Genomic DNA, 17785 nt, shown 5'->3' on the forward strand with positions numbered 1-17785 from the left:
GTGTAGGCTTGCCGCGTGACAGTTGATAGGCACATACAACCCGTTCTACGCAGTCAGCAGATTTGTTCTTGTGTTTCTTCGCGCAGGGTATACCCTGTTCACAGGAAAGTTATTTGTCATCTTACATGGCTTTGACAATTTGTCTGAAAACGTTACTCGTATACATCTTCTCTCTGACCTTTCTTTTTTTTTTTTTGCATGATGTGAAATCTCGCGCTTATACTGCACCACTGCTGTATTCTTACAGTTCGCTGGCAGAGTTCGACTTCGAGAACGATTCTTATGAGCGCTACGTTTGTCGTCGTGGGCATAGAGTGGCGGCGCTGCACTTCAGCCACCATAGACGCTCAAAGCATCATGGGGCGGTGAGCTACTTGTTGCGAGACAGTCGTATTTTTTCAGGAATACGGAGTGTCACTACTATGACGTTTTATACTGAAAACGCTGTTCGGGTGTGCGCAGACGACTTTCGCGCGAACGCAGTGTGCAAAGGCCATAGTAGTGAAAACGCAACCGCACACGACGCCAACAAAAGGTTTCACTTTTCCGAAATGCCATTAAAAACCTCTTAAAGTGTCTAACAAGAACAATTTTTTAAAAACATATCTGCTTTTAAAAATGCAACTGTTAATTACGAAATATTAGTTTTTGTAGTGTTCATTACTTGGCCTATAGGAAAGCTAGCCATCTCTTATTTTGGGCAAACTTTGGACTTAAATGCTTTTCTACTCGTTTGTTTCAATTTACAGACAGGATATTGAATGTTAGGACATTCGCATTTATCGAACAGCTTTATTTTTGCATTATTTTTGGCCAAAAGTTGTAGTTCTGCAGTCGGTAGCTCACCGCCCCATGATGTTTTGAGCGCCCATGGTAGCTGAAGTGGTGTCGAGGGACCTCCATGCAAACTCCCATAGAAGGGGCGCCAGCTTTCCCTCTACGTAATAGTGAGAAACTCTATGGTCGTGGGTAACCAACTAACTCGCCTAAACCAACCTTCTCAGTTCCGAAGGTCAGCTTAAAATTCGTACGTGGCCTGCGGCCAGTTTTTGAAGATTAGCGGATGGTGGCGCCGTCTAAAGATAGGCAGCTAACTACTGGTGTTGACCTCCTACCTTTTGTTTTACCTGAAACAAAGTTTATCTGAATACCTCAGATGGCGTGGCAGTCTGCCACTCTTCGAGTTGCGGGCCAATCAGAGCGTCGGATTTCGATACACGGACCCTGTAGGGAGCTTCACGACTGGTATGATCGAAGAGGTCCACCATAGCGCGCGTGTCTTAAAGTGCAGCTACGCGGCGCATTGCTCTCGCGTCAGCTTTTGCCGCAGGTTTCTGCGGTACACCTAGAGGACATCTATCAATGTCATTCTTACCTGACACCCGGGCATGTTGGGCAGGTAGACGTCAAATTGACTAAAAAAAAATTTAATGTGTGAGTTGCAGAACGTGCGCTAATTCAAAGGTTACCTGCCGCACAGAGAGCAGAACAGAAATAATTTAATGACAGTGAAATGAACAGCCTAGAAATGCTCTTCCGATATGCGTACCAACAGCCAAAGCTTAGCAAATGCGTAGTTTATTACTTCCACTTCTCTTATGGAACACCTGCGCTTCAACTTGGCGCCACACGCAGCATAAATCTTGATAAGCGTGAGCGGAATGGTACACCAACAAGGCCGTTACACGCGAAGTAGTCTGGGGTGGAGTGCGAACAGATGTTTGCAACCGGTCATACGTCAATACGAGCCTTATCGCCCTGATAAAAAAACATGCGTCGACACTCGTACAGCACAGAGTTAAGCCTCGATTTTGTCTCACCCAACAACCGTTTATGTGCCTTTGACATTTAACACTGACATCAACCTCAATGTTGTTCTGTGATCGCTACTACATGTTTGTCTCTTTTTGTTGTTGTTGTTGGAGAAGGAATTAACAAAGATTTCATTGCATCTCTTCTTTTAATAGATACAATAAATGCGGCGCCAATGTCGCCGCCTTCGTCGCTCGAAACCGGCGCGAGCTGGCCCTGGTGTTCGCAGTCGTCTTGGTGACCGCCGCCATTGTTGCAGCCGTGCTGTTCGCGGCACGGTGTGCTTCAACAGGATGTTATCGAGGTACGCACACGTAGTCGGCTGGGAGAAGCTTGTTCGCGTTCACCATTTCTAGTTGCACTGCTCGCCACAACATGCACACTGCTACATGCTGTATGTAGGTTGGCCAAAGCTAATTCGTAAGTTAAGCAGGTAAATTAAATAGCGACTGGGATGGCGCGAAGTGGCAGTTGTATAGTCGTGTTAGCATTTCCTTAAACATCAATAATTACGTGCTTATAATCTGTGAAATTGATGGTTAACTCGCATCGCAGTTAATGCTTTTGTTATTGCATGAGAGGTTTGACTCGGGACGACAAGGTCAAACACGAGGTAAATTTCGCAGCAGTTGCAGCAGGAAACATAAAGATTCACCGCAGAAGACAGCGGAAATTGGAAGCTCCTGGCTCAACGCGGATGAAAATTCCTAGCAGTTTTCAGCAAGGCCAATCGCCTTGGTAAGACATTGGTCACACGAAGGACATCTGATGTTACAAGCTCTAAACAGGCATCTAAGCTAATGAGGAGAATTTTTCTCGGCAATTGTCCAATGTCAACCTAATCGCCGGTTTGTTCTTCCTTCAATTACTTGCTAATTTGCCATGAAACATTTGTATGTAGCGTTTACGGTGGAACCATGGAAATGTGTTGAGTTGAGCTTGACTATATCGTGAGCTACAGAAGTCCTTTTCTTCATTACAGATGGGCTGGACCATCGCCAAGTCTGCAATAGCAGCGCTTGCTGGAATATTGGTTAGTATTGAAGCGTCACGCATATAGTGACAGAGAAAGTGCGTCGCCGGATAGCACATGCTACCATGAGACTAACCACTGTCGCATGAACTCAACAAACATCCCCGTATTGCAGCTCATCAGATCAAAGTCCACCGTTGCGCATTTGCATACGTGTCGTGGAGCTGAGGAACATGCAACAAACTTCGTGCGAAGTTACTTTACAGTCACTTCTGGGGACATCACGTGCAGGTTCGCCTGCCTAAGAAAACCCGTAATGCTTTGAAATAAACACAAACTTTACTCTTGCAATCCATTATAGATGCACGCTCTGTTGCACGGACATGATGTCACATACAGAATATCTTCATCGAGAAATTAAACGTTTCGTACGCGCTATGCTCATTCGATGCATAGTAGTAGTCACGTACGGACAAAGCAGCCATTAATTGGGACGATATACTCTAAGCAAGCTCCAAAGATAATTGCAGATGAAACAAAGGTGTCGCATTTGCAAGCTTTAAGCAGCACAATATACTTGGAAGAGTTTGCAGCTTGGCCCGTGTGCGCTGCCGTCTGCATCGAGTGGTATGTTAAACACCAAACGACCCACGCTTTCTTTACGGCTTGAAGCTGCACTATGCTGCCGTTTCTCACCATGCTGGAAGCGCTTACGGGCAGGGAAAGCTCCCAGAGCAGGTTCTAACAGCCTTTAACCAGCATAGTCAGCTTAACTGTGCGCGAGTGTACGGACGTGAAAAGACCTGTCATGCAGAATTCGAACACAACTCCGCATATACTTAATGCTAATGCATCCTGACGACAGAACAGAGGAAGTTTCATCAAAAAGATTTCTAAGTCTGTGAAGACGCTACGAGTCCTCCCCCAGCGGGTCACTGACGTGGTGAGTCAACAGTAGCGTGAGCGCCTACGTCAGCGTTCCATTGATGGAGCAAGATAGATACACATAAATGAACATAGGCAGGAAGTCGGATAGGGTCACTGTGACGCAAGGACCTCTTCTAGTGGAGATATCTTAGCATGCTGCATGACTCGGCGTGCCCACAGGCACACATGGAATTTTACTGCAAGAATGGGTTCTTATATCATTATGCCTATGCAAGTTAGGCAAAGGCAGCTTGCGTCACGTGACTGGGCCTCGTTTCCAAACGATGACGTCGGACACGGACGCTATACAAAAACTCAGCCTAAAGATGGTATCTTCTGTTAAAACAAAAAATGGATGAACTGTTCAGCAATAGTGAACTTGCTAATCTACCCCATAGCTAGGCCAGATTGATTGATTGATTGATTGATTGATTGATTGATTGATTGATTGATTCGTTCCCGCGTGACATGTCTGACGTGTTTAAGCCGACCGCGGAAATGAATGCAGCTCAGCGGCTGCGGCGAAGCATGAACGAGTCCGTGGACCCGTGCGACGACTTCTACGCGTTCGCATGCCAGCGCTGGGACGCCCAGCAGGGCGGCCCCATCTGGCAGAGCACGGCGGACGCCATCAAGGAGGACTTCGTAGCCGCCAGGGAGGCGCTGCTGCAAGGAAGCTTCTCCGAACCGAACGCCGCCGAGAGCTACCTGGTCGACTTCGTCCAGCACTGCGAAAACGGTATGATTGGTTTATTGGAGTTTAACGTCCCAAAGCGACTCAGGCTGAGGGACACCGTAGTGAAGGGCTCCGGAAATTTCGACCGCTTGGGGTTCTTTAACGTGCACTGACATCGCACAGCACACGGGCCTCCAGAATTTCGCCTTCATCGAAATTCAGCCGCCGAACCCGCGTTTTTCGGGTCAGCAGCCGAGTGCCATAACCACTGAGCCACCGCGGCGGGGCGCGAAAACGGTATGAGCCGCAAAGCTCGGAACGAAGTCCGCTGCCGCAAGAGTAACAGTGTAGTATATCGTATAATTTCTATGGCCAGAGATGGCTTGGAGCCAAATATGGGTCAATTGGACTGAGATGGCTTGGAGCCAGATATGAGCCAATGGGACTAACTACACCACACTTAGGCCACACAACTAACGATTAGTTCGTGGGCAGACAAATGTGGCTAATGACCGCTTTCGGTTAGTCTCCAAGGGACTGGGTTTCTCCTTTAGGGACTAATAGTTGTCGGAACGCAGCTAGTCCTCAAATGACTAACCCGTGTAGAACTTTGTCCTTTCTAGACTGATAGCGGAAGCTGACGGACACTCCTTTACCCTTATCACCTTGCAGGTCAAGCGCTTACGTCACAGTCGGAAGCGTCACCGCCAGGTCGTGGAAAATATGATCGCACTTTGGTCCAAACGCCATACGCCCAGATTTCTGCATGCTTCAGTCGATATCTAGCCTAATCGCTCCGAATTCCATCGCGCCACGTCAGTCGCTATAAGCGTCGTGTTATTCATAGAACTTGTGATGAAGAGCGTGATCCCTGAAACAAACTGGTATGAAAAATTTGCTGCGTAGAACATGCATTCCCCTAAATTATAAAAGAACTCATACGCGCACCAAGTTGAAAGTATTTACATTGACAGGGGACATGCCGTACTCACCAGTCACATTTCACGCTGCGTAGACCTAACAGGTGCCGCTGCCGAAAAAAAAAATGTACATAGGGGTGAACCTGAGCTGTCACCGAAAGGTGGTCAGTAGTAATCTGTGGTTTCCTGTTCAAAAAAGTTAGCGCAGTCGCAGCAACTTTTTTTCACAAGGTAGGTCGCCCTCCTGCTGCTGTACTTACTACGTGCGCTGTGATGCATTGTGACGAACATTCAGTGCGTCTTGCTTACTCGCATCTTAACATACGACACCACGACATTCAAATCCCGATCTGTACAACTTTTTTCTTCCATTCGTATACTCGTTCCTTATGCTGGTGCTATTGTAGATGAATATGCAACGCATGACGCGAGTAGGCAGACATATGGTTTCTGAAACCTGAACCACCTCTGTGCCACGTCTTTTACACTGGTACAATGACTCAAAGTGACATCATATAAATATTGGTGTAAAGTAAAGAAATAAAATTGGCTGTGGTTTAGCTCTGGTTAAACCTGGAGGATTGCGAAAGCAAGATCTGCACGTAGCCATATATTGTTGCGTGAGCTACACTGCCCACAGTGTCGCCGTTTCGCGTGCTCTTGCACGACCATACGCGCATGCGCGACGAGCAAGTGACGTCACTACGCACAGCTGGCGTGCCGGCGGCCCCGGCACGCTAGCTGTGCGCCGCTACTGCGCATCGGAGAGGATAGAGAGAGGCGATGGAGCGCGCGGCAGCGGCGGTGGCCCCGGCACGCTAGCTATGCGCCGCTACTGGGCATGCGCAACTGGCGAGCGCGGCGGCGGCACCTAGTCATCCGTGCAGTGACGGCGTCGGCGTGCCAGCTGTGCGCCGTGTGACGTCACTGCTCCTCGCGCATGCGCGGTATGGACTTTCCTCGGATCCGCGAAATCACTCGGCAAGTAGCGTAATGTTGCTTTCGCAACAAAAGTAACTGAACGACAAACACAGGGAGACAGAGTAGGAGCCGGCCGATTGAGAAAGTCATCTATTCCGCTGCGTCCAATCGCAGACCGTCCGCGGAAGACGTCAGAGGGCAGGGACCCGGTGCTCGTGGAGCTGGAGTCGATGGGCGGCTACCCGCTTTTTCAGTCCAACTGGAAGGAATCTGACTACTGCTGGGTGAAGGCCGAGACCAGGCTGGCGCACATGGGCTACAACCAGGCGCTGCTCCAGGCGCGCTTCGACATCGACGCCAAGAGGAGCGGCCGCAGAGTCATCGTGGTGAGGAGGAGCCCACCATGTCTCTCACGCAGCCGCATTTCGCCCTTGAAGTTAATATACCAGAACAGAACCGAACAGAATGTGCTGTAACAGACAGTGATTCCCCTTACTCCACTTATCAAGTGAGGCTTCACAAGTCAACGTCGGACAATTTTGCGATAACTGGCGCTCTAATGCCAACCCATTAAAAGTAGATATTGCCGCTCCTAATCACTAAGCACGATGTCAGACAGTGTGCACAATGTGCGTAAAGCAGCGGTGCACAAAATATGCGAGGTCTGCAAATGGCTGTTGTATTTCGACCGACAAGCCCCCCCCCCCCCCCCCCCCCCCCCCCGCTTTATCCGTTCCGTCCGAGCGCACTGTACACGTAGCCCCAACATGCAAGGGAGCGGTCTGTTTGTAAACATGAGCGAATTCCGATATTATTTCTGCACTGAAGTTGAAAGTATCCGATGGGTGCTACCCTTCCACACGAAGACCATACAGAACAACAGGAAAATTGCACTCTTCACTCATTCTCATGGAGTAATCATTGGTTGGATTCGAATCATGTGTTCCGTCTTATTCGATCTGCCAGTACAGTAGTTGGATCACTAAGGGAAAGAGGCTAAGCTTCAACGCAACGCCCTGTGCAGAAGACGCAAAACGACTTTAAAGAACTGTAAAACCATTCTTCATTGTTTGCGCACATATGCCGTGCCCACTCGCGTATTCCACTGCCACGTTTGGCGACGGCACTACTTCATCTACAGTAAATAAATAAATAAACGAAAAGACAAGAGAGCCAATCACACGTCTAATGAGTCCACCCTTTCGCAGCTCGGGCCCCAGCCGCTGATGTTCCCGCGGGCGGTGCTCGACAAAGAGGAAACATTGAATGGCATCAAGACATTTCTGCGGAACGTCTCCGTTCGCTACAGGCACCCTGAAGCAAACTTTCAGAACGATACCATCATGCGTGACGTCGACCAGCAGATCGCCGAGATGTTCACCTTCTCCAGGAATCTGCTTCAGGTACGGCAGAGAGCACCGACTTTGTTTTCAATTACGGTATGGTTATACAGGGTGTTTCACGTAAGGCCCTGTATACAGGGTGTTTCACGCAAGAGCCGCGGCGGTGGCTCAGTGGTTATGGTGCTCGGCTGCTGAACCGAAAGACGCGGGTTCGATCCCGGCCGCGGTGGTCGAAAAACGATGAAGGCGAGATTCTAGAGGCCCGTGTACTGTGCGATGTCAGTGCACGCTAAAGAACCCCAGGTGGCCGAAATTTCCGGAGCCCTTCACTACGGCGTCTCTCATAGCCTGAGTCGCTTTGGCACGTTGAACCCCATAAATCAACCTAAACCCACCGTTTCACGTAAGACTTGTAGGGTCTGCTCGCGGGCAAGTCAAATCTCGCGCCGCTCACCGCGTGTACCCTCGGACCCCTTCTTCCCGAGTGGGGGGGCGGGGGGAGCGAGGCTGGGAGAAAGCCTTTATAAGGCGAGACCGGAGAGGCTCGCGGTCTCTTGCTCTCGGACCAGCCCTGCCGAAAGGACCACCTGACCCAGCTGCCACGACGACGACCGGCCCCCCTGATGTGAGAATAAACCGTTTGTACGAAGTCCTGCCTCGAGTGACTGCCTGTGCGTCCCCGCGCAGAGGAATTGCCCACAATTAATGGCGCCCCACGTTGGGCGCCATTATTTGTGGGCAATTCCTCTGCGCGGGGACGCACAGGCAGTCGCTCGAGGCAGGACTTCGTACAAACGTTTATTCTCACATGGCAGGGGGGCCGGTCGTCGTCGTGGCAGCTGGGTCAGGTGGTCCTTTTGGCAGGGCTGGTCCAGGAGCAAGAGACCGCGAGCCTCTCCGGTCTCGCCTTATAAAGGCTCTCTCCCAGCCTCGCTCCCCCCGCCCCCCCACTCGGGAAGACGGGGTCCCAGGCTACCCGCGGTGAGCGGCGCGGGATTTGACTTGCCCGCGAGCAGACCCTACAGACTTTATACAATTTTTTTTAAATATCCTTTCTAAGTTAGAAGAGCGCTTTTTTTCGGCATCACATTATCAGTGGGCATAACAGGATACAGCAAGACATGCTAACTAGCAGGCTGATTAACTAATAATGAATAGTTAACCTTTTAACTATTACTGTTAGGCTGCTTAATTACTGATATGCATGTAGTCCAGCGCGAGTAATATCCATATCAGATTTTAGAATTTCGAAAACGCGGTTGCCCTCGGCGCTGTGGCTCAACAAATTTTGGCTACAGCGCGCCAAAAAAAAATTCAGGGGGCACTTTGACTGTTTAAAGTGCATAGAGGCGAAAGCGTTTTCCGCACCACTTTGAATGCTTCTGTGGCACTGGTGGCGTCACATGTAATTGAGTACTAATTACTAAGTGACGACAAATCACTAATTAATGGTTAATTACTGATTTGTGTCTGAACATTAATTAACTGCTAATTTAAAGAATTGTGTGCAGTCTAAGGTGAGACACCACGTTTAATATAACCTGTAAAGAAAAGGATCGTTTGAACATAGCGCACCTGATTTTACGTTTCGGTTTCGGTTCCCGGTGAGCATGGCGCCCATTCGTTGGAGCCGGCGCAGAACTTACATAGAGAGCCGACTTCCTCTTTCATGGTGTGCCGGACAAGGATAGGTTTGGGTTTGGTTTATGGGGTTTAACGTCCCAAAGCGACTAAGGCTATGAGAGACGCCGTAGTGGAGGGCTCCGGAAATTTCGACCACCTGGGGGGACAAGGATTGTATATGATTGGCGGTAGGAGGACGCCAAATGGCAGTCCGGTAAACGGGAACCTTTCGAACGGTTATGTTAGCTATATTATGTTCAACAGCTGGTTCAACATCCAAAATTTGCACAAGGCTGAGAGACATCGTAGTGGACAGATCCGGATTAATTTAGATCACATGGGCTTCTTTAACGTGCACCGTTATCGAACAGCACACGGCGTTTTCGCATTTCGCTTTTATCGAAATGTGGCCGCCGCAAACAGGATTCGATCCCTCGACCTTAGGCGCGGCAGCCGAACACCATCAATAGTCATTAAGGCATCGCGGCGGGTCATTTCCAAATGGTGTTAAGAAAGTCGCGAGATCTTTGTTCCCTCCTGCAAACCGAATCTGTCGAAATTCTGAGTTGGTATCAAGCTTCGAGAACACTTTCGCACAAGTCCGAGTGTGTTTTAAAAAATAACAGCGCGAAAAACGGGGACGAAGGGTATAAAAACACAGGACAAGCGCTGTTCTGTGTTTTTCTACCCTTCGTCCCCGTTTTTCGGGCTGTTATTTTGAAAATGTATCGCCTAGCTACCGTCCTAGCGTCTCGCGCGTCGCAACAACCGCGTCCGCCGAAGCGAAGACGCTGGCTGAAACAACAGATACCCCAAGATCTCTCCCCCCCCCCCCCCCCCCCCCTTCCTGTAGACTGCCGTACTCCCAGTGCTTTCAGAGAACTTAAGGGCTGTTGGTAACTCTTCATTAAACTCCGCCTCCTGTTGTACCTGATTGTTGAAACGAGACTTTTCGAAGATAACGCTGCAACGTGGAATTAAGCATTCATCAATGCGTTGAGTCTCAACACTGAGCGTCTAAAAGCTCACCGGTAAACAGAATGTGCTGAAGATGCCCTCTGCCTGGTCAGCCACAATGTATAGTACAGGGCGTCGATTTTCCCTTACTTTAGAACAGTTTGATTGAAAACGCTCGAAGTGCTTCTTCCATATCGGCATTTTGTTGAGCGACGAGAAGCAGAAGGCTTCCGGAGATTATCGTGAACGAACTAATCGCGGTTGCCGAGGAAATAAGGGTGCTTGGTGCGCCATCGGTGGTGTCATTTTCCCCAAGATGCTTCGATCGGACAACGGCGTTCACATGGCGGCTGCCCGAGCATCGGCCGTTCTATGTTTGCGCTGTCCAGGTTAATTGTCGTCCTTTTTAGCTTTTCCGAACCAACGCTACTCACGGATCTTTTTGCACAACTTCTGACGCCACATTTTATACGTTTTGTTCTAGTGTACGCGCTATACAGGAACGGCCGCCTTGAGCTATGCTTGCACACGTTTTTTGAAGCGAAAAGCTTCACTAGGCTAGTCAACACCGGGTTTGGCGTATGCTCCGTGATCAAAATTTTTCGAGCCAAGAGCTAGCCGAAATGGCTGCGTAGAAGTCACAAGTTGCTCTTGGAGATCGGCACAAGCGTACGAAGCGCCTTCGCGGCGTTGAGTCGCGTGACAGCAGCGCTGCGGCGGCTGTCCGTACAAAAGACGTCCTATACTCCGCCTTTTCCTGCTGCGTTTGGCCTCCGCTCTTTCTTCGTCTATCATTCAAGGGGTCTGCTTGTATACGATACTTTATGGTTTGAGTTGAAAAGCTTCGGAGTTTTTATTCAAGTCGAGAGGAGAAATTTTCGAAGACAGCGGCGGTACACCGATAGGCATCGGCATCAAACTCACGCGAGCAAAAGAACGGCAGCGCATTTGGAATCCCCGCTCGTGCCCCGACTGGTCAGAGGAAAGAACAGCAGCCATTCGGAGCCTGTGACGGCAGAATGTGGACGGTACGGCTGGAAGGCGGACCGCGCCGCGTTAACCACGCGGCCGTGGCCATCAACGGGAAAGTCTACTCATTCGGCGGCTACTGCACGGGCGAGCGCTACAACGACCCAAAGCCCATCGACGTGCATGTCCTCAACACAGTGTCCCTCCGGTGGTCGCTGGTGCAGACGCAGTCGCACCACAACGACGTGCCCTTTCAGAGGTTCGGTCACACGGTCGTTGCGTACGGCGACTGTGCATACCTGTGGGGCGGCCGCAGCGATCGTGGAGGCTGCAACGCCGTCTACCGCTTTGACACCGACACCATGACGTGGAGCCGTCGGAAAGCCTATGGCCAAGTTCCTGCAGCCCGTGACGGCCACTCGGCTTGTGTCGTGGATCATCGGATGTACGTCTTCGGTGGCTTCGAGGACTTGTCAGACCGCTTCTCGCAGGCCGTGTACTTCCTCGACCTCGAGAGCATGCAGTGGCAGTACGTGCGCACCAAGGGCCAGCCTCCGCAGTGGCGCGACTTCCACACGGCGTCGGTCATTGGACGCCGTATGTACGTCTGGGGCGGCCGAGGAGACGCCCAGGGGCCGTACCACTCGCAGAACGAGGTCTACTTCAACGGCATAGCCTTCCTGGACACAGCCTCCGCCACCTGGGTGCATCCGCACGTCGAAGGTGTGCTCCCCGAAGCACGCCGCAGCCATTCAGCCTTTGTGCACGACGGTCAGCTGTACATATTCGGAGGCTACAACGGGCTCCAGCAGACCCATTTCGGAGACTTGCACAAGTACGACCCCGAAACATCGCGCTGGAGTCTGGTGAAGACCCAGCGGGAGGGCCCATGTGCTAGGAGGCGTCAGTGTTGTTGCATGGTTGGCGACCGGCTGTTTCTCTTTGGAGGCACAAGCCCAGTCCCCAACCATGCGGGCCGTCAGCGAACGGAGGAGTTCGATGCCGACGACGTGCAGCTGATGGAACTCTCCGATCTCCACGTCCTCGACATGGCGCCATCACTGAAGACCCTATGTCTGCTGGCCGTCATAGACGCACGCATGGACATCAGAAACTTGCCACAGGACATCAAGTGGGAGATCAAGGCCATGACAACGAACGGCAGCATCCCAAGCCCGTTGTATACGAGGGGCTGAATGCCGCGCAACCCAGAAAAAAATAAATAACAAACACCAGTCCATCTACGCGTGGTCATTGTTAAAGGAAGGGTCATGGTGTACACGAAGCTGGGATAGTAGTGATCGGCTGGGCCTCTTCACAAGGACGTCTTCCACACGCTATCGTCGGGTTTGACACTAGAGAACAATGACTTCCACTTTAGATGGTGCACATCATAGGGCGAGGCTGCGGTTGAAGCATATGGTTCGTGATGACCTCAAGGGGACGAATTAAATACACGCAGACACGGCGTGCTCACACCGGAAAAAAGCGGCATATCCTGTCTTTGTCATTATTTTTAATTCGCTTGTGAAAGCAGCGATTGCTGGCGGGTGGCGAGCAAAGACAAATGATTCGTAATAAAGAGCAGAGCGCAGTACTGTCTTAGTACTGCCCCATCGTTTATTTTACGGTAGATGCACCACCACAGCGTCTTGCTTAAACCTGCCCTTTACACGTTTGTCACAGGAATTAGAGCATGAAACCTCCGCAAGTCAGCAACAACCGGAGAGGATGACGGTGGCGGGACTGTCGGAAAAAATTCCCGAGGTGAGCAAATATTCTGCACCGTAGTACGCGTGAACAAATTCATCCATTAACTGACCTTGCGTCACTCCCTCTCTTCCTTTTGCCTACGTGATGCTCGCATTTATCTGCTCGTCTGGCTCAGGCTGGAATCATTTCAAATAAATTTATAAGCTGGTTTATTGGTTTATTGGGGTTTAACGTGCTTTAAGCTTTTATTTGTCCTGTTTTGCGTAACGGGCTATTTTCCGGTCGCTTTGCTGATGTATGCTATCGCATCTTGGCTAGTTCTTGTATGCCAAATTCCTTTATTACTCATACAAATGTCATTTGGATGCTTAGAAGATATGTTGCAGTAAGGTTTACAATGCCGTTGTCGCGCCCGAGTCCGTCTCCAGGGTGTTTCAACAGAGCGTTAGTAAGATTTAAAAATGGGCTTTTGGAAGACACGGATCGCGGGGCTCACCAAATGTGGCGACCTCCATTCCATTCCTGCCATGTTATTCCAGCAAATTTCTTAGTAATCAGTTACCGGTGGTGGACATCATAAAAAATTGGCTGTGGCTTAACTTGGTTAAGCCTGGTAATTGCGAAGCAATACGTGGTTCTGCTGCCGTTCTTCTCTTTCTTCTTCTGTCTCCGTAGCTCGCTGATGTTTTCTTTTTGCAACCTGTCGAAGCGTATAGGCTGGAGGCGGCATCTCATGGGCTTGACGAGAAGAGCGCAGTCAGGCCGCGGCCGTGACTATGCGCCGCGCATGGCGACGGTGTGGATGGGGCCCCGTTTTTACGCAGATGGTATGACGTCACATAGTGCGCAGCGCCCCTGGTGAGAGGAGCGGGAGTCAGGCCGTGGCTATGCGCCGCGCAAGGCGACGGCGTGAGATGGGGCCCCGTTTTTACACAGATGGTATGACGTCACGCAGCGAGGTCACGCGAAAGGCCAAGCGTGGCTATGCGGCCGCGGCACGGCAAGGGCTGAGGTGGTAGCGAAAGTAGTATTGCTTCGCAATAAAAAACTACTATGTGGTAACTATTCAGGTAGTTACGTTTCTTTTTAGAGCGCAGCTCTTTGGCGCCCGTTTCTGCGTTTCGCGGCGTCGCCGTTGCCATCGCCGTTGTAACCAGCAGTGGACACCTTAGTCGCGCTTTAAGCAACGAAACCAATGGAGCGACAGCTTGGAAAGCAGAGGGAAGGTGCTTAACTGCACTCTTGGAACAGTGGACACCTCAGTCGTGCTTTAAGCTACGTGGCGGTAGTGACAGATGTGCGCTGCATGCGTTGGCATTGACAACGTTTTGCCAGAAACGCGACACTGAAGCCATAGGCCGTCGGCGTTTACTGTGTTCATTGGTGTTGACAGTGTTTTACACTCGACCATTTTAAGGCGAAAGCCTTTAATGCCTCATAATGTAGTTAGCAGCCGCGTTGGCAGCCATGTCGGCAGATGTGTCCGCGTTTTGAAGGGTGGCCATCGAGATATGCGAGCCAGTTACTGCATAATTTTCTTTCCTCAAATACAATTTTCAGTTTCTTCATTACGGCCCCACTTTCTCTTTCTTCTTTCACTCCCACTTCCTCCCTTCCTATACGGTGCGGTTCGGGTGTCCACCGAGATGACAGAGAATTTCCTTTCCTCAAAAAGCGTTGCGTTCAAAGGGCAAGGCATCGCGCCGAACGGGTGGTGGTGTTCCTCCCTTCCTGTACGGTGCAGTTCGGGCACCGAAATGACAGAGAATTACTGCGCCACTTAATTTCCTCAAAAACCGTTGCGTTCAAAGGTCAAGGCATCGCGCCGAACGGGTGGTGCGTTCCTCCCTTCCTTCGGGTGTCCACCGAGATGACAGAGAATTACTGCGCCATTTCCTTTCCTCAAAAAACGTTGCTTTCAAAGGGCAAGGCATCGCGCCGAACGGGTGGTGACGTTCCTCCCTTCCTGAACGGTGCGGTTCGTGTGTCCACTTTCCTCAAAAAGCGTCGCGTTCAAAGGGCAAGGCATCGCGCCGAACGGGTGGTGGCGTTCCGTGGACTGCCTGGCAGAGCTACAGGCTACAACACGCTGTCGCGTTCCACTCCTAAAGGCGAAGCTTAAGCGTCATTAATTAGTAGTTAATTAGTATTTAGTTATTAATCAATAATTAGTCACTAAGTAATTCGTCACTGCTTCGTCATCAATTATGTGTGACGTCATCCAGCGGTGACCTCACCAGTGTCACATAGGCAAAGTTGTGCGGAAAACGCTTTCGCCTCTGCGCACTTTATACAGTCAAAGTGCCCCTGATTTTTTTAAGAAAAGGAAGTGCAGACTGGCTCATTGGGTTAGCGGACGCCTGAATCGCACTTATGGGTACGTGGGGTGATGAGAGAGAGAGAGAGAGAGATGTGGGCTGCAGGCATTGACAACGTTGTGCCAGAAACGCGGCGCAGAAGCAATAGACCGTCGGCGTTCATTGGCGTTGACAACGTTTTACAGTCCGCAGACTGGCTCCTTGGGTTAAGGGACGCCTGAATCGCGCTTATAGGCACGTGGGGTGATGAGAGAGAGAGAGAGAGAGAGCGAGATGCGGGCTGCAGGCATTGACAACGTTGTGCCAGAAACGAGGCGCTGAAGCAATATGCCGTCGGCGTTCATTGGCGTTGACAACGTTTTACAGTCCGCAGACTGGCTCCTTGGGTTAAGGGACGCCTGAATCGCGCTTATAGGCACGTGGGGTGATGAGAGAGAGAGAGAGAGAGAGCGAGATGCGGGCTGCAGGCATTGACAACGTTGTGCCAGAAACGAGGCGCTGAAGCAATAGGCCGTCGGCGTTCATTGGCGTTGACAACGTTTTACAGTCCGCAGACTGGCTCCTTGGGTTAAGGGACGCCTGAATCGCGCTTATAGGCACGTGGGGTGATGAGAGAGAGAGAGAGAGAGAGAGCGAGATGCGGGCTGCAGGCATTGACAACGTTGTGCCAGAAACGAGGCGCTGAAGCAATAGGCCGTCGGCGTTCATTGGCGTTGACAACGTTTTACAGTCCGCAGACTGGCTCCTTGGGTTAAGGGACGCCTGAATCGCGCTTATAGGCACGTGGGGTGATGAGAGAGAGAGAGAGAGAGAGCGAGATGCGGGCTGCAGGCATTGACAACGTTGTGCCAGAAACGAGGCGCTGAAGCAATAGGCCGTCGGCGTTCATTGGCGTTGACAACGTTTTACAGTCCGCAGACTGGCTCCTTGGGTTAAGGGACGCCTGAATCGCGCTTATAGGCACGTGGGGTGATGAGAGAGAGAGAGAGAGCGAGATGCGGGCTGCAGGCATTGACAACGTTGTGCCAGAAACGAGGCGCTGAAGCAATAGGCCGTCGGCGTTCATTGGCGTTGACAACGTTTTACAGTCCGCAGACTGGCTCCTTGGGTTAAGGGACGCCTGAATCGCGCTTATAGGCACGTGGGGTGATGAGAGAGAGAGAGAGAGAGCGAGATGCGGGCTGCAGGCATTGACAACGTTGTGCCAGAAACGAGGCGCTGAAGCAATAGGCCGTCGGCGTTCATTGGCGTTGACAACGTTTTACAGTCCGCAGACTGGCTCCTTGGGTTAAGGGACGCCTGAATCGCGCTTATAGGCACGTGGGGTGATGAGAGAGAGAGAGAGAGAGAGCGAGATGCGGGCTGCAGGCATTGACAACGTTGTGCCAGAAACGAGGCGCTGAAGCAATAGGCCGTCGGCGTTCATTGGCGTTGACAACGTTTTACAGTCCGCAGACTGGCTCCTTGGGTTAAGGGACGCCTGAATCGCGCTTATAGGCACGTGGGGTGATGAGAGAGAGAGAGAGAGAGAGCGAGATGCGGGCTGCAGGCATTGACAACGTTGTGCCAGAAACGAGGCGCTGAAGCAATAGGCCGTCGGCGTTCATTGGCGTTGACAACGTTTTACAGTCCGCAGACTGGCTCCTTGGGTTAAGGGACGCCTGAATCGCGCTTATAGGCACGTGGGGTGATGAGAGAGAGAGAGAGAGAGAGCGAGATGCGGGCTGCAGGCATTGACAACGTTGTGCCAGAAACGAGGCGCTGAAGCAATAGGCCGTCGGCGTTCATTGGCGTTGACAACGTTTTACAGTCTGCAGACTGGCTCCTTGGGTTAAGGGACGCCTGAATCGCGCTTATAGGCACGTGGGGTGATGAGAGAGAGAGAGAGAGCGAGATGCGGGCTGCAGGCATTGACAACGTTGTGCCAGAAACGAGGCGCTGAAGCAATAGGCCGTCGGCGTTCATTGGCGTTGACAACGTTTTACAGTCCGCAGACTGGCTCCTTGGGTTAAGGGACGCCTGAATCGCGCTTATAGGCACGTGGGGTGATGAGAGAGAGAGAGAGAGAGAGCGAGATGCGGGCTGCAGGCATTGACAACGTTGTGCCAGAAACGAGGCGCTGAAGCAATAGGCCGTCGGCGTTCATTGGCGTTGACAACGTTTTACAGTCCGCAGACTGGCTCCTTGGGTTAAGGGACGCCTGAATCGCGCTTATAGGCACGTGGGGTGATGAGAGAGAGAGAGAGAGAGAGCGAGATGCGGGCTGCAGGCATTGACAACGTTGTGCCAGAAACGAGGCGCTGAAGCAATAGGCCGTCGGCGTTCATTGGCGTTGACAACGTTTTACAGTCCGCAGACTGGCTCCTTGGGTTAAGGGACGCCTGAATCGCGCTTATAGGCACGTGGGGTGATGAGAGAGAGAGAGAGCGAGATGCGGGCTGCAGGCATTGACAACGTTGTGCCAGAAACGAGGCGCTGAAGCAATAGGCCGTCGGCGTTCATTGGCGTTGACAACGTTTTACAGTCCGCAGACTGGCTCCTTGGGTTAAGGGACGCCTGAATCGCGCTTATAGGCACGTGGGGTGATGAGAGAGAGAGAGAGAGCGAGATGCGGGCTGCAGGCATTGACAACG

At 51.3% G+C, this 17785-nt stretch overlaps 1 protein-coding gene and 1 pseudogene across 1 annotated transcript in view; both read left to right on the forward strand.

The window, feature by feature from the left end:
- LOC149342337 (neprilysin-1-like) overlaps positions 1-17785 on the forward strand; it is a 70253-nt gene that overhangs the window by 38764 nt on the left and 13704 nt on the right. The window contains exons 4-9 of the mRNA XM_089546783.1: positions 1968-2116; positions 2795-2845; positions 4221-4451; positions 6404-6615; positions 7438-7632; positions 12808-12888. Of these exons, the coding sequence (XP_089402909.1) occupies positions 1968-2116; positions 2795-2845; positions 4221-4451; positions 6404-6615; positions 7438-7632; positions 12808-12888 (919 nt within the window). The remainder of the gene's footprint in view (positions 1-1967; positions 2117-2794; positions 2846-4220; positions 4452-6403; positions 6616-7437; positions 7633-12807; positions 12889-17785) is intronic.
- On the forward strand, positions 9981-12800 carry LOC149342338 (kelch domain-containing protein 3 pseudogene; annotated as a pseudogene).

The sequence above is a fragment of the Amblyomma mixtum genome, chromosome 5, assembly GCF_055824585.1.
Source record: "Amblyomma mixtum isolate Tamu chromosome 5, ASM5582458v1, whole genome shotgun sequence".
In the NCBI taxonomy this organism is placed as follows: Eukaryota; Metazoa; Arthropoda; class Arachnida; order Ixodida; family Ixodidae; genus Amblyomma; species Amblyomma mixtum.